General features: G+C 52.2%; 1 protein-coding gene across 2 annotated transcripts in view; it reads left to right on the top strand.

Moving 5' to 3' along the window:
• Positions 1-27534, top strand: part of CTNNBIP1 (catenin beta interacting protein 1) — a 67502-nt gene that overhangs the window by 30631 nt on the left and 9337 nt on the right. For both annotated transcript variants that reach the window (XM_023215299.2, XM_023215300.2), the window contains exons 2-4: positions 5467-5551; positions 11661-11780; positions 12493-12583. In XM_023215299.2, the coding sequence (XP_023071067.1) occupies positions 11685-11780; positions 12493-12583 (187 nt within the window). In that variant the 5' untranslated portion in view covers positions 5467-5551; positions 11661-11684. The remainder of the gene's footprint in view (positions 1-5466; positions 5552-11660; positions 11781-12492; positions 12584-27534) is intronic.

A 27534-nucleotide genomic window follows, 5' to 3' on the forward strand; every position in this document is an offset into this window, starting at 1 on the left:
CCCGTCTCTACTAAAAAATACAAAAAACTAGCCAGGCGAGGTGGCGCATGCCTGTAGTCCCAGCTACTTGGGAGGCTGAGGCAGGAGAATGGCTAGTTTTTTGTATTTTTTAGTAGAGACGGGGTTTCACCGTGTTAGCCAGGATGGTCTCGATCTCCTGACCTCGTGATCCGCCCGTCTCGGCCTCCCAAAGTGCTGGGATTACGGGCTTGAGCCACCGCGCCCGGCCTTCTTTCTTTTCTTTCTTTTCTGAGATGGGAGTCTCGCTCTGTCGCCCAGGCTGGGGTGCAGTGGCGCGATCTCAGCTCACTGCGAGCTCCGCCTCTCGGGTTCATGCCATTCTCCTGCCTCCGTCTCCTGAGTAGCTGGGACTACAGGCGCCCACCACCACGCCCGGCTAATTTTTTGTATTTTTAGTAGAGACGGGGTTTCACCATGTTAGCCAGGATGGTCTCGATCTCCTGACCTCGTGATCCACCTGCCTCGGCCTCCCAAATGCTGGGATTACAGGCATGAGCCACCGCGTCTGGCCCCACAGTGATCTTTTCAAGCTGAAGCTTGACTTCCTTCTGCTGAAACACCTCTTCCCCTCCCCCTGAGTGCCCCTATGGTCCAGCTCTAACTTGGCCTAAGCCACATATCTTCCTGCTTCAGGGCCTTCCTACGTGTATGCCACCCCTACCAACTCCTCCTCTGGGCTCCCAGCCGCACATCCTCAAGGCGACTCAAACTTAACCTTCATTTTCTTTGTCTCAATGTCAGATCATTGATCTGGGTGACTTGATTGGTGTCTGTCTCCCTGCTCACTGGAAGCCCCTCATCACATGTAAGCCATGGCTGTTTTGCTCACCTGTGTATTCTCAATGCCTGCCATAGAACAGATGCTCAGTAATTGTTTGCTGAACTTCTGTGTCATGTGCCTTCCCCTTTCCCTCTACCAGCAACTCCTGTTCCTCCTTCAAGGCCCAGTTCCAGTGACTTCTCCCCGGGGCGGTCGGCAGCCAGCCTCTCCCCTGCCGTCTTGCAGAGCTTACTAGACCTCTTTGCTCTGCCACTTACTATGCTGGCTTAAGGCCCTGGGTCTTCTTTCCTCAGGGGCAGATACTTGGCACAGTACATGATACGTGGTTAGCACTCTAGGAGGGTTTGTGTCTTGACCTAACATACCTTTTTGGCTCATTATCATGTATTATTTGTGCAGTTTTCTCTTTGCCTTGTGTTGTGTGGTTTCCTCAGCCACACTCAGTCAACTCCTGGAATGCAGGTTCAGTGTCACCGCCCCAGTTCTGTACCTTGTGCTCCCCAAGCCTGGTTCAGGGCCGTGTGTACCTAGAATTAAGTTTCAGTAAATCCTTCCTGAGTCCTGTTAGTGTCTACTTAAGGTTGTGGAACCCTTGGCAGTTTGAGAAGCATCTTGACCTTTTTCTCGTTCTGGACCAGCTGTATCATTTGCAGGGCTCAGTGCAAGCCCCCTTGTTCAGAAATGATTAAAAATTTCAAGGCCAGGACCCAGCATGGTGACTCACGCCTGTAATCCCAGCACTTTGGGAGACTGAGGTGGGCGGATCACCTGAGGTCAGGAGTTTGAGACTAGCCTGGCCAACATGGTGAAATCCCTCTCTACTTAAAATACAAAAAATAGCCAGTCATGGTGGCAGGCACCTGTAATCCCAGCTACTCGGGAGGCTGAGGCAGGAGAATCGCTTGAACCCGGGAGGCGCAGGTTGCAGTGAGCTGAGATCGTGCCCCTGCACTCTAGCCTGGGCAATAAAAGCGAAACTCTGTTCTCAGGGGGAAAAAAAAAAATTCAAGGCTGGATGTGGTGGCTCATGCCTGTAATGGGAGGCCGAGGTGGGAGGATTGCTTGAGCCCAGGAGTTCAAGACCACCCTAGGCAACATAGTGAGAACCTGTCACTATAAAAAATGTAAAAATTAGCCGGGTATGGTGGTGCGTGCCTGTGGTTCAGCCATGCAGGAGGCTGAGGTGGGTGGATTGCTTGAGCCAGGGAGTTCAAGGCTGCAGTGAGCCATGATTGCACCACTGTACTGTGGCTGGGGCAACAGAGCAAGACCCTCTCTCTCAAAAAAAAAAAAAAAAAAAAGAATTTCAAGACGATGAGAGCAGAACAGTAAACCAAGCATGGGGCCCTCCTGAATACAGGCCCTGTGTGACTGTCCAGGCCTCAGGCCCGTGAAGCCAGCCCTAGTCTCACCTCCACTGAGGGAAGATGTGGTAGAGGTGACGATCTATCGCCTTTCTACAGGTGATGAAATGAAGTGCACAGAAGAGCAGTCACTGGCCTTGCTTTACACAACCAATCAGTGGCAGAGCAGAACTGAAAACTGAATCCAGTTATTGGAGCGTACTTACTGTCTTACATGGGCCCTGGGGCCTGCGGGGCCTTGAGCCTCAGTTTCTTCCTCTGTAAACTGGGAACATTGACCTGACTATAAAAATGACAAACATAGGTGATTATTAAAAAGTCAGGAAGCAGTAGATGCTGGCGAGGCTGTGGAGAAATAGGAACGCTTTCACGCTGTTGGTAGTAGTGTGAATTAGTTCAACCATGTGGAAGACAGTGTGGCGATTCCTCAAGGATCTAGAACCAGAAATACCACTTGACCCAGCAATCCCATTACTGAGTATACACCCAAAGGATTATAAATCATTCAGCTATAAAGACATATGCATACTTACGTTTATTGCAGCACTATTTACAATAGCAAAGACTTGGAACCAACCCAAATGCCTATCAATGATAGACTGGATAAAGAATGCGGCACATATACACCATGGAATACTGTGCAGCCATAAAAAAGAATGAGATCGTGTCCTTTCCAGGGACATGGATGAAGCTGGAAGCCATCATTCTCAGCAAACTAACACAGGAACAGAAAACCAAACATTATATGTTCTCACTCATAAATGGAAGTTGAACAATAACAAATGGACACAGGGAGGGGACAGCACATACCAGGGCCTGTTGGGGGCCTGGGGGCAAGGGGAGGGAGAGCATTGAGACAAATACCTAATGCATGCAAAGCTTAAAACCTAGGTGACAGGTTGATAGGTACCCAAACCGCCATGGCACATGTATACATACCTGTGTGACCTGCACATTCTGCACAGGTATCCTGGAACTTAAAGTGAAAAATAAATAAATAAATAAAATTTTTAAAATGGCAAATATGCTGCTGTTTGGTTAGCAAAAAACAAAAATTAAATGACAAATAGAACAGCTGTCCGTGAATCCTTGGACAGTCCCTGTCCTTTGACCCCTTCCCGTGAAGTCAGGAATACAGTGTTCCCCTGTGCTTCTTGGAGGGGTCTGAGCCCAGTAGACAGGAGTGATAATTGGCTGTTGTGGTCGTAGAGGAAATTAAAGCCCTTCAGAAGTAGAGGAAGATTCTCTTTTCATCTCTTTTTGAAAGAATGTGGGGACTTGGGTGGAAAGTTCCCCAGGGTTCCTTGGTATTTTGGTGCTTTGATATCTAGAGGAATAAAAGAGCAATTAATTGCTATAAATGGCCTGTTCCTGTAGGGTTAGTCTGATGGTGGAGGGGGTGGCAGTGGTGGGTGACAGCTCTTCTATCCCAGGGCCATGGCTGGTTAAAGGGACACAGAGAACAGAGAGTCAGAGGTTTACAGCGATGTCTGACTTTAGGGGAGGCTTTTGAAATCCTGCTCTCTATGGAAAACACATCTTCCTCAGCACCTTGGGTCATCGAACAACTTTCTTTTCAGAATTCATTGAAGACAGTGGTTTCCAAGCTGTCACTGGCCCCGCACCTCTCTCAGAACCAGTTTCTCAACGTGTTCTCTGGCAACCTTTCCCCCACTACAAGGCTGACAGCTGAGAGCCCTGTGGTTGTAGAAGAGTGGTTAGTAAAAGTGGGTGTAAAAGCACCCACTTTTTTTATTTTTTTGAGATGGAGTCTCACACTGTTCCCCAGGCTGGAGTGCAGTGGCGTGATGTCAGCTTACTGCAACCTCTGCCTCCCGGGTTCAACCGATTGTCCTGCCTCAGCCTCCCAAGTAGCTGGGATTACAGGTGCCCGCCACCACACCCCGCTGATTTTTTGTATTTTTAGTAGATACAGGGTTTCACTGTGTTGGCCAGGCTGGTCTCGAACACCTCCCAAAAGTGCTGGGAGGTCTCGGCCTCCCAAAGTGCTGGGATTACAGGCGTGAGCCACCACGCCCAGCAAAAGTACCCTTTTTTTTTTTTTGAGGCAGAGTCTCGCTCTGTCACCCTGACTGGAGTGCAGTGGCCGGATCTCAGCTGCTCACTGCAAGCTCCGCCTCCCGGGTTTACGCCATTCGCCATTCTCCTGCCTCAGCCTCCAGAGTAGCTGGGACTACAGGCGCCCGCCACCTCGCCTGGCTAGGTTTTGTATTTTTAGTAGAGACGGGGTTTCACCGTGTTAGCCAGGATGGTCTCGATCTCCTGACCTCGTGATCCGCCCGTCTCGGCCTCCCAAAGTGCTGGGATTACAGGCTTGAGCCACCGCGCCCGGCCAAGTACCCATTTTTTACAGAACATGTGGTTGTCTACCGCATTAATATATAACCACAGACCTGTGCCCTCACCATTCATTGGGATGATTGAAATGTGCCTTGGAGATGCGAGGCACTGGGTCTTGCACCCCAGCAGAGCAGGTGGCACAGCTGGAGTGGGTGGGTAAGGCTCCCATTGCCCCCTCACAGCCTCCTGCTTCTCCTGTGTCTCCGCCCCCTCAGCAGTCCATACTCCTGCTCCATTAACCTGTGCAGGTGACCTGAACGATGAGCTCGTGTGTGGGAGGCAGAAGGAAAGAAGGCAGTGTTCTCAAATTCCTGCCAGAGGTGTACTGGGGGCATGTAGACATGTGGCTAGGCTGTAGGTCTGCGAACAAGCTGCAACTGTGCTTTTCGTGTGTTTCTAGCATGTATCTGTGTTAGTTGATGTTTATGTACACAACTGTAGGTGTTCACCAAGCACACAGACACATATACATGCACTGAGCACAGAAGCTGCAGGGTGCTGAGCTACCTGTGCCTTGCTTGTCATGTTAGATTTGGTAGGTGGGGCATTCTCTCGTGCAGGTGTGGGACTTGGGCATCAGCTATCCTGGAGTGATGCATTCTGGTCCACAGTGTCTCTGAACACAGCATCTCAATCAGACTTGGTGACTAAGCCAAGGGGAACAGGGTGTGTGGTGTTGAGCAGACTGACCTGCTTCGGCCGGAAATGCCAGGCCAGCTGAGCTGCCGTCAGCACCTTATTTATCCCAGAGGCGTGGGTACGGGTTTCCTGGGCTTGCCAGACACGCAGGTATTTCGGGACCGCGGCAGAGCCCAGCTCCACGAGCTTCCCGCCAGCAGTTGTGCATCCTCAGCGTGGGGCGTGTGCTCCAGACCAAGCCCTGGCAGCTGCCTGGGCCCTCCTGACTCCTCCCATGACCCATGTTCTGTGTTTCCGCAGGGCGGCACCTTCCTACTTCTGCCCGGCCACAGCCCTCCCCTCACAGTTGAGCACCTGTTTGCCTGAAGTCAATTTCCAGAAGCAGGTAAGGCCCCCAAGGGAAGGACTCTGTAATGTGGCCATATGGTAGTGTGGGGTGGGGGGTGAGGAGTCGTCTTGGACGCCAGGCTCCAGGGCTGATCATGAAGTTAGCTCATCTGTTACTTTTCACCATGAGCCCTAATGGTGCTCATTTCTCCAGATGTGTTGGTTCTTCTGGAGAATGTTAAGGTGCTGCTGATTTCTTTTAGGCTAAGACATGTGCAGACTCTGGATAATATTTCATATAAGCTTTAGGAACCACCAATTCTGTGGCGTTGTATTTTTTGCAATGTAAACATTATGAAAATGTAAATTGTATGTTTTTAAATGTATTAGAATCTATCACAGTGTGTTTGAAAATGGACAAAACAAAAGATGAGTGCAGAGGCTGGAGGCAGCTCGTGTGTCTGAGGGAGCAGCTTTGCTGCCTGGCCTCGCCTGAGCTTACTTGACATCTTGCTAGCAGGTGCAAGACCACCCTGGGTATAAGTGGATATTCTAACATAGATAAATGTGGATGTTCAACAGCATTAGCTTCCAGTTTAAAAATAAAAAGGAGTGCAGGTGGCTGTGTTTGTATTCAGGGCCACTCGTGCCTGTCAAAGTGAGGCCAGCTTTCAGAGCTCTTTATTAGAATGAGTTGCATTTCCCAGACAGAGACCCATACAGGGAGCCACAGCCGTCCAGCCTCCAACTGCCACATGTGACTTTCAGCAGTCTTGTTCTCCAGGTTCCTCTTGTACTACGTCCTGATTCTTCAAAAGTGAGATCAACTGCTTAAAAGCTGGAGATTACATGGTGGTCGAGATTAGGTCCCTGCAAAGACTGGGAAGGAGTGTGGTATCTGAGCGTGCCTCTTACAGATGCCCTTGGGTGTCTCCCTGAGAACGTGGTGTGGCCTGTGAAGCCAAGGCCAGTTCTCCCGTTGTGTGTACCTTTCCCAGTGGTCGGGAGCCACTTCCTCACCATCCTTTCCTGACCAGCCAAGCTTCCTTCAACAGAGAGGCAGCTCCGAACCGTGTGTGTGTGTGTGTGTGTGTGTGTGTGTGTGTGTGTGTGTGTGTAGCAGGAGTGTCTCTATCTAAATTGAAGGTGTGTGCCTTAATGTCTCTTCATTGTGTTTGCCCCAATCAGATGTCATTTTCTGGGATGGCACCCACTTTTTGCAGAATGTGTGGTTGTCCACTACATAATATAATCACAAACCTGTCCCCTCACCATTAATTTGGATAGTTAATACTTGCTTGTTGTTTCTTTTCTGTTTTATTGTTTTTGTTTTTGTTTTTTGAGACAGAGTCTCACTCTGTCGCTCAGGCTGGAGTGCAATGGCGTGATCTTGGCTCCAGGCAACTGCCACCTTCCAGGTTCAAGCAATTCTCCTGCCTCAGCCTCTGAGTAGCTAGGATTACAGGCGCCTGCCACCATGCCCAGCTAATTTTTTTGTAGAGACTGGATTTCACCATGTTGGCCAGGCTAGTCTCAAACTCTTAACCTCAGGTGATCTGCCTGCCTCAGCCTCCCAAAGTGCTAGGATTACAGGCGTGAGCCACTGTGCCTGGCCTGTTTCTTTTCATTTTCCTTTTTTTGGCTCACCTCTGACTTGGGCAGCTAACAGAAATTTTCTTAGGATTTGGAGTGGAAGCTGCCCCATTTTAGACGCTGGAATGTTGATGGGAATAGCCAAGAAATCATAATTGAGAACCATCATTACTTTTGGTTCTCACGTTCAAGGACTGGATGAATAATTAGTGTGTCTAATTTAGTTGCAGTTTTAGTTTATGTAATTTAAACATAGTCTAATGGAGACCAATTTTTGATCCCTGCAGGGGAAAATAAGATTTCTCAAGTGAAATGAATCTGATGCTTGTCAGAATTGTGATAAAAATTTAATAGCACGTTTACTTGTATAGGTGACAGAGACATACTTTAATATACTCATAGCACACCATGACTGAAATGTCTATATTGTTTGGGTTGATTATGATTTATTCTCTCCAATTACGAGTTTGCTCCACACTGACACCTTTACTGCAGATGAGGAGAGAATTATGTAAGCCAGCCACGGTGTTTCTGTTTGGGTTGGAATGGGAAGGACGGGAACATGTGCTCCTGGCTGCATTTCTGCTTCAGACCCAGCCCTGAGTGTGCCCTCTTGTTAGGCAGCAGGGCGGAATCAGCTCAAACTAGAGCTGGAAGAATTCTCCGTGACCACACTTTTAGAAAAGACAAGTCAAGGGTCTTCTCTGAAGCGAGAAGAACTGTCTCTTCCAGGGAAGTGAACTGAAGCAGGAGTAACCTGGCTCCAAAATGCGGGCACCAATGACACCACAGGCCCACAGCTGGGCAGCCCAAGCCCTAGGAATCCCAGCATGAGGGGCTGCACCAGCCGGGAGGACGGGGCAGCACCTATCGGTGCGAGCTGTTCATAGATGGCTTGTTGGACAGGGCAACGTTCTGTAAAGCTGGCCCCATGGAGGTGGTCTGTGATGGAAGCAGTCTTTGATACGGAACTGATGCTCCTCTGGGAAGCAGCTACTGTGTACCCAGACCACTGGCTCCTGTGTGGATGCGGCAGCAAAAACCAGACATCAGTCCTTACCTGGGCAGGGCTGGCTCTCTGAATGAACAAATAGATCTTGCTCTGGGACCCGGGGCTGGAATGTGGTTTGTGATAGTAGGATTGGAATAGGGAGAGCCAGAGCAGGAGTGATCTGCTTCCCACATTGGCTAAAGACTGGTGGACTTAGGCCGGGCGCGGTGGCTCAAGCCTGTAATCCCAGCACTTTGGGAGGCCGAGACGGGTGGATCACGAGGTCAGGAGATCGAGACCATCCTGGCTAACACGGTGAAACCTCGTCTCTACTAAAAAATACAAAAAACTAGCCGGGCGTGGTGGCAGGTACCTGTAGTCCCAGCTACTCGGGAGGCTGAGGCAGGAGAATGGCGTAAACCCGGGAGGCAGAGCTTGCAGTGAGCTGAGATCCGGCCACCGCACTCCAGCCTGGGCCACAGAGCGAGACTCCATCTCAAAAAAAGAAAAAACAGACTGGTGGACTTAAACCAGGTGGTCTGGAGCCCTAGGAGAACCTGCTGGGAGTGGGGAGGAAGCAACGCTGGTGCTTTTGTGTGTGGCGACACCTAGTGGCCAGCTCCTTGTATTGCACCCTGTCTCTCATCATGAGAGAGCAAATGAAAACTAGCCTTTAGGCACAGGACAGAATTGGAAGGTTTTACTCCTGGAAGTCCTAACTCCCAGCTCAAAGCCTTTCTGGAGCATTTCAGATGTTCTTTGGAGAACACGATAGCCCAAGGCACACTACTTTGCAAGTGTGAGTCCTTTGTAAAAGCTAAATTTGGTTATGGGAGACTGGGTTAGGTACTTTGGTCTGTTAACACAATGACATTTGGGCCTAGATGGGTGTGGATATTGCAGAGTGGGAGAAGCTCAGACACCACAGCCTGTCTCACTATATTCCATTTAGCTAAGCAGACAGTATTTATTAAGTGCCTGCCAAATGCTAGGCTCCCAGACGACAGGAGTGAGCACAGCAGAGGGGGCCCTGGCCTTGCAGTAGGCAGGGGAGAGAGACAATAAGCAAGTTCTCCAACAGGGCACTTTCAGAAAATCAGGACAGGCGGGCATGGTGGCTCATGCCTGTTAATTCCAATATTTTCGGAGGCCGAGGCAGGAGGATTGCTTGAGGCCGGGAGTTTGAGACCAACCTGGCTGGGCAACATAGCAAGACCTCTACAAAAAAATTTAAAAGTGGCAGGGTGTTGTGGCGTGCTCCTGTGATCCCAGCTACTTAGGAGACTGAGGCAGGAGGATCGCTTGAGCCCAGGAGTTCAGGGCTGCAGTGAGTTCTGATTGTACCACTGTATTCCTGGGCACCAGAGCAACTGTCAGGGAAGGCTTCCCTAGGAAGGTGCCTCTACACCGAGACAAAGGATGGAAAGAAGCCAGTTCCTGGCTAAGGGGACACCCAGTACAAAGGCTGCCAGAGGGAAAGAGCTTCTCAGCATGTTCTAGAATGGCCGAGCGCCAGGAAGGCAGAGCAAGGGGAAGAGGAAGAAGAGGCAGGCTGGGGAGGGAGGCAGGGCTGACAGCAGAGCCCTCGCAGGGTCCTGGCAAGGATTGCGAAATGCATTCTAAGGTAGATTTAAGCAGGGAGTGATGTCATCTGTTTTGGGGAGGATGAGGTGGGAGGATCACTTGAGCCCAGGAGTTTGAGACCAGCCTGGGCAACATAGCAAGACTTTTTCTACAGAAAAAAATTTAAAAAATTAGCCAAGCGTGGTGATGTGCACCTGTGATCCTAGCTACTCAGGAGGCTGAGTTGGGAGGATTGCTGAAGCCCAGCAGGTTGATGCTGCAGTGAGCTATGATCACACCACTGCACTGCAGTCTGGGCGACAGAGGGAGACCCTGTGTCAAAAAAAAAAAAAAAAGGTCATAAGATCATTCTGGCTATTGTGTAGAGAAAAGGACAAGAAATGAAGTGGGGAGATCATGAGGAGGTCACATAGTAACCCAGATCCAGGTGGCCACTGGAGAAGAGGTGGAGACCACATCATCATCCACACCCAGGTTCGGGGTACAAGGTTCACCCCATGAGGCTGTGTAGAGTCCAGCTCCAGACCCGCAGTGCTCCACGTCTAGTGAAGTGAAAGGAAGTGAGAATGGGTCAGTGTGAGGAGTGATGCCCCAGAACAGAGCTCCCTGCTCAGCTGCACAGGAAGTTACGGCCTTCCCCACGCTGGGGTGCACCCTGGCCCTGGGGAGTGGCTGGGGGTCCCTGTCATCAGAGACCATTCCTGAGGCAGTTGACTCCTCTTTCCTAGCTCCCAGTTATCACTTAGGCCGCTTTCTGAGCCCAGGAGGAGGTGGAAAGGGAGCAGACATCAGAGTAAGAGAGTCTGGGCTATAGGGGTTTAGCAGAAGTTGCTGGAAAGAGACCTGTGCCGCATCAAGCATGCAGCTGCTATTAGCTTATTGTGTGCACTTTTAGGGCGAGGGCCCCATTAGCTTATGGGGAATGAGCAGTTGACAAGTACCTACAGGGAGGCTGCTGCCCAGGCTCTGGCACATTGCTGAGGCTGCCCTCTGCACAGAGAGCCACCCTGCCTGGGAAAGCCCATTGGTCCAGGGCTTGCTGGTCCTGGAGGGACGGATGGTGCGAGGAGTGTTCTTGGCCCTCCAGCTTGGTTCCGTGGTTCTCCGAGCGCAGTTCCTTGGCACCAGGGCTGATAAGGCTCCACCCCAGCAGCTGCTGTGTTATTTCTGACTCATCCAGGAGTTACCAGTGTGTAACCCAAGCCCCTCCATATCCAGCTTCCTCTCCTCCAGCTCCTCCTGGAGGGAGGGGGCTCTGGACTTCTCTCCTGGGGCTTTCTACAGGTTAGGTCCCTGCTGCATGTGGACACGCTGCTGGCCTTCCCAGCTGCCTGCAGGAGCTACCCTCTGACAGGTGGGGTGGGTTTGTGAGGGCTGAGGTAGCAAGCCCTACAGCCCTGGGCCACCGTCTTTCCATCCAGGGACCTCTTGGAGCCCAGCCCAGGAGCCACAACCCTGGCCTCTTAAACTTGTCAGGGGCTTTTGCCAAGGGAGCTGTCTCAGTGTTTGGGGGCTGGGCAATGATCTCACGGTTTCTCGAGCCAAAGACCCTAACCAGCTGCCTCTGATCCCATCACTTTTTTGCCCTTTGTGGAAGTTGCTTCTTCTGAAAACCTGGGACATTTGGGGCTTCATGCACCACGTGTCTTAGGGCTTATTTGTAGCAGGAGCTTTGCTCTGGGGTGACTAGCAGGCAGAAATAACCAGCAGTTCAGTCATCTCAGTTTCCCTGGACCCAGCAGCTCCATGCACAGAGGAAGCAGGCAGGCCAGCCCCTGCAGCCTGCTGGAGAATAGAGCTGCTCAGTCCAGCCAGCTGGGATCAGCGTGGGTGAGGTGAGGGAGGAACCCTGTACCTCACCACCTGCCCCATGCTCCCAGAAGGGAGACTGCGGGTGGAAAGGGGCTCCTGAGAGGAGTGAGGGTCACTAGCAGGTGTCAGTGTCCCAGTATGTCACATCCTGATCTCTTTCCTTTTGATGCTGTTGCTTGCTCTGCAGGAGTCCCCAGCGCCGGGCAGGGGGATGAACCGCGAGGGAGCTCCCGGGAAGAGTCCGGAGGAGATGTACATTCAGCAGAAAGTCCGAGTGCTGCTCATGCTGCGGAAGATGGGATCAAACGTGAGTGCCCGCGGGATGTCAGGCAGTGGGCCCCCAGGGAGGGGCTCCCAGGGAGGGGCCCTTCTGGGCTGCTGGAGGGCGGAGCCACTGCAGCTGCCTCCTGCGGAGCCACAGGCTGAGGAGGGGCCGCTGGGCCTGTGGCTTGGCTCTAGGGCTGCTTCCGGCCCCCCAGGCACAGGGCCTAGCACTTCGCGTTCTGGGGGCACTGCTGGGCAGTCTGCCCACCCCCATGCCGGGTTGGGGCCAGACGGGTGAGAGCCTCAAGGCCCTGACCTTTTTCTCCCCCTCACAACCCCGAAAGTCTTCTCTCCCGGGGGGCAGCTCAGGGACAACTTGGCAGGACGGGAGCTGAGACGGCAGCAGGCATGCGGGTGCAGGGGTATTTCTCAAAAAGAGCGGAGGGACATGGACTCACCCCTCAGCCTTCTGGGCAGGACCTGTGTCTTCCACTGACCCTGTACTAGACCGTACCCTAATCTCAGATTCAGTCTGAGTGGCAAGGCCTTTGGACCCCTGGACCAAGTTTAAGCAGGGTGGGAGGGGGTGTGCTGGCCCTGAAAGCAAGGGGGTCACATCTCAGGAATAGAGGCCCGAGAAGCAAAGGAGGACGCACCATCCAGGAACCAAGCAGGCCTGGGCGGTGCCTCTAGGGGTGCAGGTGCCTTTCAGGGAACAGGTGTATGCTGCCGCTCACCACAGCTCTCTCCTGCAGCTGACAGCCAGCGAGGAGGAGTTCCTGCGCACCTATGCAGGGGTGGTCAACAGCCAGCTCAGCCAGCTGCCTCCGCACTCCATTGACCAGGGTGAGTCGGCGGCAGAGGGGCTGGGGCAGTGGCTTCCCTTAGAAAACGTAGCTCCAGCCCTCTTTGATGGGTGATCCGTGAGACCCAGGACTGCCTAGGAGGGGCTACAGCTCCCTCCACCCACAGAGCTGAGCCAGGGAGCCTCCGGAGCCTCCCACCTGATCCCATCTCCTTCCTCAGGTGGGAGCCAAAGACTCTACAAGACAAATGGCAGGATCCCTTTCTTAGACCTGGAAGAGGCAGGAAATGGAGATGTCTGGGTGCCCTCATAACTGCAGAGACTGCTTATTGCATTTCCTTAAGCTTTGGCCTGACCCCTACCCACCCAGCACCCTGTCCAGGAGAGAGAAACTGCCCTTGTGTGCTAGGACAATGCTGTCACTGTTGTCCTGAGCACAGGCCACATTGCGGGTCGTGTGGTCCTGGCTGTGGCCAGGAGGAGTGCGCCAAAGACCCGATGTCTCTGTGCGCCTGAGGGAGTTCTGTCTTTTTTGGGTGACCTCAACCAATCAGCATGGTAGCAGGCAGGGTGTGAGTGTTCGTTGTGTAGCAAGCAGCATCGCTTCATTCTGTTGTCGGTAGCTACTATTTGTATTATTAATGCTTCCACTTAATGGGCAAGGAAACTGGGATTTGGAGCAGTAAGTCACTGGGCCATGCAGCCAGCTGGTTACTGGGAGTCCCGGGATGTACACCTGTGCCTGAGGAGCGCTTCACTGTCTGCCATCTTGCCCATGACCCACATGGCTACTGGACAGCTCCATGTCCCTTGGCTGCTTAGCAAGTTTCTCCTTCTCTAAAAGGCTTATCATGACACGGAGGCCCAGTATTCTGACCGGCATCTCCTTAGAGTCCTTTCCTTTTATTCTCTTGATGCTTTGTTGGAATGACTGGCCAGGAAATATTGCAACCTGTGGCATGTCCAGACACGAGTGGGCACCCAGAAGCAGAGTGCTGACGGCTGCGTTTGCTGTGCTATGAAGCTGGCATGCGGGGCCTGACCTAGATCACCAGCCAACCCTTGTTCTCCTGGATGTCTTAGGGCTCTGCCCTGTCACACGGGCCTATTCCCAAGCGCCAATGCTGGGTGTGACCTGGCTGGTGCACCCAACTCAGCAGAAACTCAGCAGAAGCTCAGGAGCTCCCTGGGACAGCAGCTCACCACACCCAGCCTGCCTGGGTGTGTCTGCCCAGGTGTGCCTCCTGGATCATGCAGCAGCCTGTTCTGTGTGGCGTTGGCTCCTGCCCCATCCTGGGATCTCTTGGGTGAGGTCTCTTCTCTTCCAGGGCTAATCTGGGTTTCTAGCATGGCACCCTCTACCCTGGCTTCTGACTCATGTCAACCTGAAACCTTCAGGCTTCTGAGTCCCTGGGGACTCACCTTCCTTCCCACCTGGTCTTGGTCACTGAGTTAACCTGAATTTGAGCTGGGATGGTAAGAAAGCCTCCAGTTGAATACTCTTGGGAAAAAATCAAAATAAGAGACATCAAAATGTAGGATCATATGTCAGTATAAAAAGCAGCAACAGGCTGGGTGCCGTGGCTCATGCCTGTAATCCCAGCACTTTGGGAGGCCAAGGCGGGTGGATCACCTGAGGTCAGGCGTTCGAGACCAGCCTGGCCAGCATGGTGAAACCCCATCTCTACTAAAAATACAAAATTTAGCTGGGCATAGTAGCATGCACCTGTAATTCCAGCTACTCGGGAGGCTAAGGCAGGAGAATCACTTGAACCCAGGAGGCAGAGGCTGCAGTGCGCCGAGATCTCACTACTGCATGTCCAGCCTGGGCAACAGAGCAAGACTGCATCGCAAAAAAAAAAAAAAGGCCAGGTGTCGTGGCGGGTGCCTGTGGTCCCAGCTGCTCAGGAGGCTGAGGCAGGAGGATGGCCATGAACCCGGGAGACAGAGCTTGCAGTGAGCTGAGATCATGCCACTGCACTCCAGCCTGGGCGACAGAGCAAGACTCTGTCTCAAACAACAATAAAAAATTGTTAGGGGGATAGGACTATTATAAGAAACTTTAACTTTCCAAGTCACACATTTTTGTAAAACAAATATTTTAACATTGTACATTTGTTTCTTTGTCATAAGGGAAAGTTAAAATATTTTAGGAGAACTCTTTATCTTGCCTACCTGAACCAACAGTTGAGAATAAAAATGAACTCTGCCAAGTTGTTGAGGAAAGTCAGTGACCCCGCTTAGCTGTTGACCTTGCCCTGAAATGGCTGAGCCGTTGGAGCAAGCCGGCAGCTGTGACCAACTGTGTGGGGCCGTGGAGTCTGGGCCCTTCTGGGTGGTTGGTGTCCGCAGCTACTTCTTCCTCTGGAGAGAGGGCCCCTGGAGCTGAAGCTGGAGCCAGGGAGGACCCCAGGGAATTGTTGGGGAATAGGTGGTGGGAGTCATTCCCTGCTGCTGGGGCGCCCTGTGGACTGCCCCTGCCTCTGTAGAGATACCTCTGACCTGGCTGCCGGGGCCTGAGCCACACAGGAGACCTGAGTTGCAGGAGGCTCTGAGAATTCTGTGGACTGGGAGTGGAGAGGGGAGGGGTCAGCTATGCCTGGTGGAGAGGGGAGGGGTCAGCTATGCCTGGAAGCGTTTCACAAGCGTAGTAGTTTCTTTGCGAGCCTAATAACACCACAAACAACAACAACAACAGAACCGCAGTCAACCCATTCCCATAGTGGACTTACCACATGAGGGCAGGACCCTGCATCTCTGCCTGCGCCATGTGGCCAAATGGATCTTGGTTAAAATCTCACCTGCCCACCTTCTCTATCGCAGAGCCAATCTCGGCTGATGCTGCAGGGTCCTGCTGTCAGGGGCTGAGACACTGCTTAGGTGGCAGAAGCCCTGGATTGTTGTCTCCAGGGATTGGGGCAGGATGCAGGGGCCAGAGCAGGGTGCAGGGACTGCCATGATGAACTCCAAAGGTCTGGAGCCTGCAGGTAATGGCCTGCCGTGCACCTCCTGCCCACTAGGTGGCGCTGTCTCTCAGCAAATGCTCCAGGCTGCTCTAAGTGTTCCCTGAGCCAGAGGAGACTCCATGTCCCCAGGGACTCCCCTAGCAGGGTGTCTGAGGCAGCCCCTCCGACAGACAGCACCCGACGTTGGTTCTGAGGGTCTGGCCGCCACCTTTAGCCCTGCACATGCTTCCCCTCCATGGCTGGAGGGGTCTGGTACCTAGGGCACTGCTCCTTTCCTTGAGGCCCAGGGAGGGGGCCATAGGCACCCCTTTACCCCCCACCCTTCGATTCTTTCCTCAGTCACATTTGTTGATTATCTGTGGGGAGCCAGGCAGGGTGCTGGAGACCCTGGGGTGGGGGCCTACCCTTAAGGCCTCACCAGGTGGTTCCAGCAGAGGCCCCAGTGGCCCGCCAGTTCCCAGCCTGCCTGGCCTCTGCTGGGCTGAGACCACCAATGACAGCCTCCTTTCCTTCCCTTGTTCTTCACGTCACCCCCACCAGCTGTTTTCCACTCCCTTCCCTCAGTCACACTGGCATCCTCCAGGGTTGCCCCCTCTCTTCTCCCTGTCCCACACGCACTCCTGTGACCTCAACCGACAGCATGGTCCGCTGACTGTTGGCCAGCATCCCCACAGCCACCCGTGCCCAGCCATGTGGATTTTCCACCTGTGCTCTGCCCTGACCAGTGCCCAGCAAGTATGCAGCACCTGAGGACTCAGCCTGGACTCCTCTCTTCCCCAGGAACCTGACTGATTACTGAGTCCATCCTCAGGCTCCTCGGACCTGCTTCATTCTGTCCCTCTCCTTTCGAGCCCCCCTTGGACGGAGCCCATATTCACTCTTGTCTCACTGCTTCAGATCACTCCTAACTGGCATCTCGACTTGGCATCTTGCCCCCTCAGGTCTGCCCTCTACCTCGAGACAGCTAGGGAGACTTTTGGAGGCTTAGAGTGACATTAGTGGGTCTCTACTCAACTTTTTTTTTTTTTTTTTTTTGAGAAGGCGTTTTGCTCTGTCGCCTAGGCTGGAGTGCAGTGGCGGAATCTTTGCTCACAGCACCCCCCATCTTCCCAGTTCAAGTGTTTCTCCTGCCTCAGCCTCTCGAGTAGCTGGGGTTACAGGTGCCCGCCACCATACTCAGTGAATTAGAGATGGAGTTTCACCATGTTGCCCGGGCTGGTCTCAAACTCCTGAACTCCGATGATCCACACACCTTGGCCTCCCAAAGTGCTGGGATTATAGGCAGGAGTCACCATGCCTGGCCTCCACCCGATTTAAAATCATTCGGTGGCTCCCCACTGCCTTGAAGATAAAATCCAGCCCCTTTAGCTTGGCGAGCAAGACCTGACCTCACACTGTAAAGGGCCGTAGTGAATGGCCATGTTCATGCCTTTCTGCCACTGCATTTGCCTCTTGGCCACCAGGAACCAGCCTACATCCCCACCTTGCTCCCCTGCCCCCTGCAGCCTGGGCCAGGCCCTCCTGTCACATGTACATGCACCTTGGCTGTGCTACATCCACACTGTCTCCTAATCCATCTATTGAGCAGACTCTGAGCTCCTTGAGCTTGGAACTGTGGCTTCTGTCTTATTCTTTGTGGGGGTGGGACCACGAGGGTGTCTAAGCAGACCTGGCAACCAGGGTAACTCAGTACTTCTCAGGAAGATTGCCCGGCTGAGAAGGGGCAGCTGCAGGAATGGGGAGGGCCAGAGCTTCCCGAAGCAGTCCCTGTGGAGTGCTGAGTCCAGGCCTCTCTCATGGCCAGTGTGGCTCCCTCTAACGGGTAATGATTTTTTTTTTTCCCAGTTATAGAATTGTGCATAGTCATTGTAAAAAACTGGGGAATGAGAGAAAGAGCTGAGAAGTTTGAAACATTGAATCCTACTACATAGCCGTAATCTCTCTTACCCTTTGTTAAGTTTCCTATCATCCTTTCACAAACATGCATATATCGGTAGCACAAGGCCGGGACTATAAAGATTTTAATACCTTAATACCCCCCCCTCTTTTTTTTTTTGAGATAGAGTCTTGCTCTGTCGCCCAGGCTGGAGTGCAGTGGCGCAATCTTGGTTCACTGCAAACTCCATCTCCCAGGTTCACACCATTCTCCTGCCTCAGCCTTCCGAGTAGCTGGGACTACAGGTGCCCGCCATCACGCCTAGCTAATTTTTTGTATTTTTAGTAGAGACGGGGTTTCACCTTGTTAACCAGGATGGTCTCAATCTCCTGACCTCATGATCCACCCACCTCGACCTCCCAAAGTGCTGGGATTATAGGCGTGAGCTACTGCACCCAGCTTTAATACCCATTTTTAACATGCATTTTTTACTTATGATAATTTTGCTGTGCTCTTAAATAATTGCCAAGAAAACTTTTTTTTTTTCTTTTTTTTGAGACGGAGTCTTACTCTGTCGCCCAGGCTGGAGTGCAGTGTTGCTATCTTGGCTCACTGCAACCTCAGCCTCACAGGTTCAAGCAATTATCTTACCTCAGCCTCCCAAGTAACTGGGATTACAGGCGCATGCCACCATGCCCAGCTAATTTTTGTATATTTAGTAGGGATGGGGTTTCACCATGTTAGCCAGGCTGGTTTCAAACTCCTGACCTCACGTCATCTGCCCGCCTTGGCCTCCCAAGGTGCTGGGATTATAGGCATGAGCTACTGCACCCAGCCCGGTCACATGCTTTTTAAAGCAGGACGGTGTTTACTTGAGGAACAGGTATGATTTGGGCAGTTAGGTATTTCAGAAAGGGGCAGAACAAACGGGGAGCACCTTCTGCTGCATTTTTACCCTGGGCCCTGCACCTATGGGTGCCTTCCGATATGCTGGTTCCCTGAAAGCTCCGGGTCTCTTCTTGCCTCAGTGCTGCACTGGGGTGGTGCCCAGCAAGTACAGTTCCAGGCCTCTGATGGCTCTTTGAAAAGGCCACCCATGGCCAGTCACCTATAGAACTGTCATCCTCCTACGGTGCCTCAGAATAGGCCCTTGCCCAGCCAGGCACGGTGGCTCATGCCTGTAATCTCAGCACTTTGGGAGGCTGAGGTGGGCAGATCACAAGGTCAGGAGATTGAGACCATCCTGGCTAACATGGTGAAACTCCGTCTCTACTAAAAATACAAAAATTTAGTTGGGCGTGGTGGCGGGCGCCTGTAGTCCCAGCTACTCAGGAGACTGAGGCAGGAGAATGGCGTGAACCCGGGAGGCAGAGCTTGCAGTGAGCCGAGATCGCGCCATTGCACTCCAGCCTGGGTGACAGAGCGAGACTCCGTCTCGAAAAAAAAAAAAAGAAAAAAGAATAGGCCCTTGTTGAGGTGTTGCTGAGAGGGACACTGCCTAGACTTGGCTCATTTTGTCAAGGAAGCTCCTTGTTTTTTCTCTGCCTGGGGACCTCTTGGGGCCATGCCCTGGTCTGCTGCTGCCCGTGTTGTCTCTGGGAGCTGTGTGCTGGCACGGGGGCTCCCAGGCTCGTTCCTGCCTCCACCTGATCACACTCTTTCTCCAAGAGACTTTCCAGGGAAGGTTCCCCCAGCTGCAGCCAGCCAGGCTTTCCCCTTTGGAAGCTGAGGCTGCTGGTTCAGGGTCTGCTGCCAGAGAGCCTAAACTAGGTCAGTTGGCTTGAGGGTTACACTGGGAACCTTGTTAAAATATCTGTGGTCACGGGTAGATCAGCAGAAACCAGGCTGTGAGGAAACAGCTTCTCCTTTCATAGAATGGCATGAGGGAGACAGCTCTCTGCTCCCTTGACCCCCTCAGCGGCCCTGCCCTGTTTTAGGGGTGGTGGCCTGATCTCCATGTTACAGCTCAGGGTGGAAAGTTCTTCCTGGAATCCCCCTCAACAGCCTTCCAGCCTCTGTTCTTTCACTTCCTTCACGAAGCCCTCTCTGACCCCTTCCAAGTCAGCATGTGCCCTGGAGCTCCATGCCAGTCTTACTTACGTCGGGAGCCCCTCGGGGCCAGGGTCTGGGCCGTGTTCACCATCACACGAGTCCTCTGTCCCGCCTCTGGTGCAGTATAGGTGTCTGCTGGATGGATGCCTGGACTGCGCTGTCCAGGGCCAGGCTGCTGGAGCATCTCCTCCCTGGGGGCAGCTGGCTGGGCCCCTCCTTTGCACCAGCCCGGTGCTGTGCGGGTGATCTGCTGGGCTTTCTGGGTCCGCTGTCTCCCCGAGTGTGGCTTGGAGGCTTCTCCCAGAGGCTCCAGGCAGTAACAGATGCTGCACCGAAATTACAGTCAGGCCCAGGGAGAATTCTAGTCTATGGGATGGGAAGCTAATCTTTTTTAACTTTAATCAACACTTACATGAGAATTACCTGTAACCTAATAACAAAATTGAACCCAAAATCACCTATATATTGAATTGAACAGAAATCAGCCAGGAGGATTTGGTGTATAAGTTGTGTCACTGAAAAAGGGGGAGAAAGAATCCCGAGAAAGGCGAGGAATGTGCTGAAGTGCAGGCCCGGCCGCTTACTCAGCACCTGGCTGCGGCTCCAGAGAGGGTCGCTTTGACCCCATCACCCAGCGTCATGGGCTCTGTTGTTTAGAACTGAAAACGGACGCCCGAATGGCCTCAGAGAAGTCCTTGTGTGACTCTACACTTCCCCTCTCAAGCCTCAGTAAGAGGCGGGCCCTGTCAGAGAGGGGCATTGAGGGCTGCTCCATCCAACGGCTGGACAGTTCCGCTCACATCAGCCCACAGTTGCTGTGTGCTAGGCACGGTGCCACCCCACAGCACTCCCTGTGACTTCCTGGACCAGCAGAGCAAAAAAAGGGCTTTGGGCTGAGGGAGGGGAGACCACCTAGGAAGCCATAGAGAAGAGGTGCTGTTTGTATGGGGCCTTGGAGAATGCATGCAGATGTGCATGTAGACAAACTGGTGGGAAGGATACTACAGGATTCTCCTCCAGAGTGCTGGGCAAGAAGGCATGACAGCCTGGGGTCGGGCGGAGGTCAGGGGACGGTCTGTAGCACTGAGTTCTCAGAGCATGCTCTACACATTTGCACACCTCAATCACTGAGGGTGCTTGTTAAAATGCAGACTCCTGGGCCCTGCCACAGCCCCAGAATGCCTGCCAGATGAGCCTGGGAATCTGCATTTTATGCAAGCTCCCAAGGTGATTCAATTCTGATGCCCACTAAAATTTGAGAATATGCAAGGATGGGGCAGGCACGGTGGCACATGCCTGTAATCCCAACACTTTGGGAGGCTGAGGTAGGAGATCACTCGAGTCCAGGAGTTTGAGACCAGCCTGGACAACATAGTGAGACCCCGTCTCTATTGAAGGTGTATATATAAAAGAAAAAAAAAAAGAGAGAGGATATGTCAGGGTTTTAGGTGAAGACCTGGTCATCTCTGTCCCTTCTTGGCAATCAAAGCTCCCTGGTCTATGAGAGCTTATATTTTGGGGAACCAAGGAGTTCGAATAAAGGGAATGACCACCTTACCTGGAAAGACATATCACAAAGGTCATGTATGTGTCAAGCTCAGCAGGGATGGGAGGGTGGGAACAGAGTGAGATGGATTTTGGGGAGCACATCAGAGCAGAGATAGAGCCCCAGGGTGCAACCCTGCGGGATGTCATTTATGATGCTTTATGCTGTGGATGTTTTCCTGTGGCTAGTTAGATTGCAGATAGATTCATCACGTTCTGCAGATGAGCAAACTGAGGCTAGATATGCAGGGACTTCCCCCTGGGATACACAGCTAGTCAGAGTCAGACCCAGGCTGGGTATCAGCTCCAGGATCTTGGTACCGGGGTACCACAAGGGACTCCAAGCCTGGGAGGGCCTTTAACTGCCTCCTGAGCTCTTGTTGGCTGTTCCACAAGGCCTGGTGTCTCTGCTGGGAGCTGGCTCAGCAGCTCAGCGACTCGGTGCACATCCACACAGCACTGGCTGCTGCAGTGCCACTGCCCAGCAGCCTCCTGTGCCCGTGATGGTTGTCAGCCTGGAGCCCAGGAGGCCCCCCTGAGCCTGGTGCTGCTTTGGCTGCTAAGACCCTGGTGGATCAGTGACCGCCATCCCCATAGCAACCTGAGTGTCAAGCTGTCTCTGGGTAAAAGTCATCCCCTGGGGACTTGGGGGCATCAGAGCTGAGATGTATAGAACACCCAGCTCATAGCCCCAAGCTGCTGAAAACAGCACATGCCACTAGCAGGTCTTGGTTTGTCTGGGAGGAGGCCCAGTCCAGGGTGGTACCTGAGTTTTGTCCCCTTCAGAAATGCTTCCCTTTGGAGGAGCGTCTGGGTCCTGTTTTTCCAGGTAGCTTTTCCCTAGAGCTGGTAGTTCAGCCACTGCTGTTTTGGATAGCCAGGTAGCAGATGCTAGTTGGTATTAATAGCAAGATTAATGAGCTCATGGGAGGAGGAGAAGGTACCACAACCAACAACCATATGGTCAGAGAAGGGGATGAGACATAGAGTGGGCGTTGTCCTGGACACTTGGGAGCATGTGGTCGCATTCCCTCTCTAGCCTGGTCTGCCATGTGTGTCAAGGATGGGCCCTGGGCTTGCCAGGTGGCATTCTCTGGACAGTTGTGAAGCACTTAGCCAAAGTTAGCTCCCTCTGCTGATGGTGACTCACAAAGGGAGCTCCCTGCATCAGCCCTGAGAATTTGCAGACCCTGAAGATTTCAGGTTACATTTCTGAGTTTTCACGCCCCACATTTTTACCCTCTTTAGGAAGGAGTAAGGCTCGTGAGGAGTTCAGGAGGCCTCCAGATACCTGACCCCAGAATGTCTGACACTGTCCGGGGAAGTTCTGGCCAGCAAGGAAGGAGGGTGGTGAGGATTTCAGTAGTGGTCTTGCAGGACCACTGTGGTGTGGCAGAAGCTCTCTGTCCCCAGGCACATGGTTGTGGGGAGCTGGGCCTGGGAGAATCCTGGTGCCTTTTTTTTTTTTGGAGAGATGAAGTCTTGCTCTGTTGCTCATGCCAGAATGCAGAATGCAGTGGCACAATCTCGGCTCACTGTAACCTCCGCCTCCCAGGTTCAAGCAACTCTCCTGCCTCAGCTTCCCAAGTAGCTGGGACTACAGGCATATGCCACCATGCCCAGCTAACTTTTGTATTTTTTTAGTGGAGATGGGGTTTCACCATGTTGGCCAGGCTGGTCTTGAACTCTTGACCTCAGGTGATCCACCTGCCTCGGCCTCTTAAAGTGCTGGGATTACAGGCATGAGCCACCACACCCGACCTAGAATTCTAGTTCTCAATTGGGTGATGCAGGAATGTCCATCTGTGACTGAAGTCCCCCTTTTTCTCCAGGGACATTGTACAGGGCTGTGCCCTGCCTGATCTGTGGAGCCTGCAGGGCCTGCAGCCTTTGGGAATTTAGCCAGGGTTTTTTGTGCCCTCATCAATTTTGGAGGAAGGACTTGTGCTCAGATCTGTTTTCTTTCTCCTTGGCCACCTCTGAGCACCTGTGCTGAGTTGGACTTTGCAGGATCCTGGATCTGGAGAAGTTCTGCAGGGTGGGAGGTTAGCTTGTCTCTCCCACACCTGGATGCTTCGGTGAAATGAAGGCAGGACCGAGCCCTCCTCTTGGCTGTGAAAGCAGACCCCACCATGTTGGATAGTCCAGGGAGGCACAGTGGAGGTGGAAACAGGGTCCACAGATCAGGGTCACAGGCGTTTTTCTACTACATTTCACCCATGTGCCCTGGGAATGGCTTGTTTCCAAGTTTGCAAATTAGGAGCTAGTGCAGCACTAGGCTCCGCCAAGATTTCCCCAACCAGATCTGTGAAATGCCCTTGCTCTGTGGATTGGCCCTGGGGCTTTAGCATCTCCATGTTCCTCTTTTTCATCCACTATTGCTGACCCAGCTATAATCCTGCAGGGCCAATAGGAGCCTGCCCTGGCAGTTCAGGAAATGCATCGAGCTGCCCAGTATATTCAGGAAAGGACCTTTGAAGGACTTCAGCTTAAGAGTCTCAAATAGCAAGAGTGATTCTCAGCAGACTTTGGGAGTTGTCAGAGGCCCCCAGGAGGCTTTCTCCAAAAGCCTGAGTGAGCCAGGCCAGGCCTAGGGTGAGTGTTGGCGGGAGCAGAGCTGGTTCCAGCATGCTGGTGGGAGTTCGTCCTGAGCTCCCATTGTCTCTCTCCCGCCCCCGGTTAGGGGCCAGCTTCCCTTTTCTAAGCTCCTGCATATTTGTCATTTTTTCTCCCCAGTCAATTGACTGGACTCCACTAAAGGGGCAAAGCTGGCATTGAGCATGGGATGGGAGGGCCTGCTGGATGCCCTGCCCTGGTTTAGAAAGCTACGCCCTTCCCAGTATCCTGGCCCTGGTTTCCAGGGCAGGTGAGCCAGGGGACTAGTGAGGTGTCTGGCAGGGCAGTAGGCAGAGATAGGGAGCAGGGGGCCAGGGCCAGGGCTTTTCTCAGGTTGACGCTCTGGGTTCCATGTTGAATTATCTCCAGGGTGTCCCTGGGCTGCTTTGGTGGTGTTTTTAAGCCCTGGTTTGTAGTTCCATTCTGATGGAACTAAGACACTAGGAGGCCAGATGAGCCTTAGTGCTCTGGGTAACTGGAGAGGTCCGTGGTTTCCTTTCTCCTTCTAGGGTGAAGTCATGGGCTTTGGAGTCTGGATCTGGGTCTTTTCTCTGCCTCTGATTCACTGAGTTGCTTTGTCTCTCTGAGTTTCAGGTTCCTCATCTATAAAGATTCATCCTGTGTCCCAGGTACTTGCCTAGATACTGTAACTATGTCAGTGAACAAAACCAAGTCCCTGATCACATGAGATGTACGTGCCAGTGGAGAAAGGAAGGTCAGCTCAATATAGAGCCCTGTGAATAGCACTGAGGGTGCCAAAGACCTCATTCACCTGAGGGATTGAGAGACAAGGGTCATTCTAGAAGTTGTGTTCAGGGAGGGCCTCTATGAAGTGCAAGAACCATGAGATAAACTTGGAGAAGAGCATCAAGGCAACGAAGCGGCAGGTGCAAAGGCCCTGGGGTGCAAGGACTTGTGCTTGAAGTACAGCCAGGGGCCCATGTAGCTGGCGCAGTGAGTGGTGAGAGATGTGTTGTAAAGGGAGGTGAAGTGGCCATCAGAGACCAGTTTGTGTGGGTCCTGCGGGCCACAGTGAGGAGATGGGCGTTGGCCTTGAGTGTGATGAGCAATCTTGCAGTAGAAGCTTCTGGAGGGTTTTGCGCAAAGGCATGGTAGGAGCTGACTTAGGTTTCTAACAACTTCTCCCTGGCTGTTATGTGGAGACTGGACCATCAGGGACCAGCAAGAGGAGGTCAAGGCAAGCGGGGATTCAGGAGTCCCCCCACCCCGGACGAGGGTGGTGGTGGCAGAAGTGGTGAGGTACTCGGCATCTACCTTATAAGTAGAGAAGTGGAGTCAATGGGATTTGCTGATGCATTGTGTGTGGAGTGTATGTGACAGAGGAATTGGGAAGACCCCAGGATTTCTGACCTGAGCAATAGGAAGGTGGAGGTGCCGTCAGCTGAGATGGGAGAGACTGTGGAGCAGGCTTGGCAGCTGCACCACCTGACACTCCCACCAACAATGGATGAGGGTTCCAGTTGCTCCACAACCTGGCCAACACTTGTTTTCATCTGTCTTTGATTCTAGTAGATGTGAAATGGTTTATCATTATGGTTTTGGGTTTTTGTTGTTGTTGTTTTTGAGACGGAATCTTGGTCTGTCGCCCAGACTAGAGTGCAGTGGTGTGCTCTCAGCTCACTGCAACCTCCACCTCCCGGGTTGAAGAGATTCCCTTGCCTCATCTCCCGAGTAGCAGGGACTACAGGAGCACACCACCATATCTGGCTAATTTTTGTATTTTTAGTAGAGATGGGATTTCACCATATTGGATAGGCTGGTCTCAAACTCCTGACCTCAGGTGATCTACCCACCCTGGCCTCCCAAAGTGCAGAGATTACAGGCGTGAGCCACTGTGCCTGGCTTTTTTTTTTTTTTTTTTTTTTTTTGAGACAGAGTCTCACTCTGTCACCCAGGCTGGAGTGCAGTGGCGTAATCTTGGCTCACTACAACCTCCACCTCCTGGGTTCAAGCCATTCTTCTGTCTCTGCCTCTCAAGTAGCTAGAATTATAGCCACATGCCACTACGCCTGGCCAATTTTTGTATTTTCAGTAGAGACAAGGTTTCATGATGTTGGCCAGGCTGGTCTCAAACTCCTGACCTCAGGTGATCCAACCGCCTTGGCTTCCCAAAGTGCTGGGATTACAGGCGTGAGCCACTGTGCCCGGCCTTGTTTTTTGTTTTGAGATGGAGACTCACTTTGTTGCCCAGGCTGGAGTGCAGTGATGTAATCTTGGCTCACTGCAACCTTCACCTTCTGGGTTCAAGCAATTCTCCTGCCTCAGCCTCCCGAGTAGCTGGGATTACAGGAGCACTCCACCACGCCCAGCTAATTTTTGTATTTTTAGTAGAGATGGGGTTTCGCCATGTTGGTCAAGCTGGCCTCAAACTCCTGACCTCAGGGGATCTGCCCATCTCAGCCTCCCAAAGTGCTGGGATTACAGATGTGGGCCATCATGCCTGGCCTTGTTGTGGTTTTGATTTGCATTTCCGTAATGACAGATGATGTTGAGCATCTTTTCATGTGTTTATTGGCCATTTATATACCTTCTTTGGAGAAATGTCTGTTGAAGTCTTTGCCTTTTTTTTTTTTTTTTTTTTTTTTTGAGACGGAGTCTCACTCTGTCGCCCAGGCTGGAGTGCAGTGGTGCAATCTCGGCTCACTACAAGCTGTACCTCCCGGGTTCACGTCATTCTCCTGCCTCAGCCTCCCGAGTAGCTGGGACTACAGGCACTTGTCACCATGCCTGGCCAATTTTTTAGTAGAGATGGGGTTTCACCGTGTTAGCCAGGATGGTCTCAATATCCTGACCTCATGATCTGCCCATCTCGGGCTGGGATTACAGGCGTGAGCCACTAAGCCCAGCCACCCATTTTTTAAAATTGGGGTTTTTGAGAGTTTTTTTGTTTGTTTGTTTTTTGAGATGGCATCTCACTCTGTCCCCCAGGCTGGAGTGCAGTGGCGTGATCTTGGCTCACCGCAACCTCTGCCTCCCAGGTTCAAGTGATTCTCCTGCCTCAGCCTCCTGACTAGCTGGGACTACAGGTTTGTGCCACCACACCCTGCTAATTTTTTATTTTTAGTAGAGACGGGGTTTCACCATGTTGGCCAGGCCGGTCTCAAACTCCTGACCTCAGGTGATCCACCCACCTTGGTCTTCCAAAGTGCTGGAATTACAGTCGTGAGCCACCTCACCCGGCCTGTTATTGAGTTTTTAAGAGTTCTTTATGGACTGGGCATGGTGGCTCATGCCTATAATCCCAACACGTTGGGAGGCCAAGGTGGGTGGATCACCTGAGGTCAGGAGTTCGAGACCAGCCTGGCCAACATGGTGAAACCCCATCTCTACTAAAAATAAAAAAATTATCCAGGCATGGTGGTGGGCGCCTGTAATCCCAGGTACTCTGGAGGCTGAGGCAGGAGAATTGCTTAAACACAGGAGGCAGAGGTTGCGGTGAGCTGAGATTGCGCCACTGCCCTCCAGCCTGGGCAACAGAGCAAGACTCCCTCTAAAAAAAAAAAAAAAAACCTCTGAGATACCTTGGTTTCTAATAATATTTTCAGCAGTTTAATCTTTTAATCTCAAATCTATTGGCTTCCCTTTCTTAAAGAGTTAAGCAGCGATATACATGTCATTTAGAAGTATAGGGAGGGCTTCAGTACTATTTGTTCTGAAGTAGGGGGTTTAGAAAATTCAGTGGTAAACTGTACAGGAAGGGCCTGAGTTTCATATTGTCTATATTGCCTTGAAATAACCTTAGACTCCTGCTTAAAAAGGCATCCTGGAAATCATACAAAAAGTAACAACAAGTTAAAATGCATGTGTCTTTACCCGAGGCAGTTGTAAGTGGAAATGTTTTTACCTTACAGTGAAATAGAATGGATTTATTAAGAAGGGAGAATTTTTTCTCAGAGTGTTTTATCTCAATATGGCT

This window comes from Piliocolobus tephrosceles, chromosome 1, assembly GCF_002776525.5.
Source record: "Piliocolobus tephrosceles isolate RC106 chromosome 1, ASM277652v3, whole genome shotgun sequence".
NCBI lineage: Eukaryota > Metazoa > Chordata > Mammalia > Primates > Cercopithecidae > Piliocolobus > Piliocolobus tephrosceles.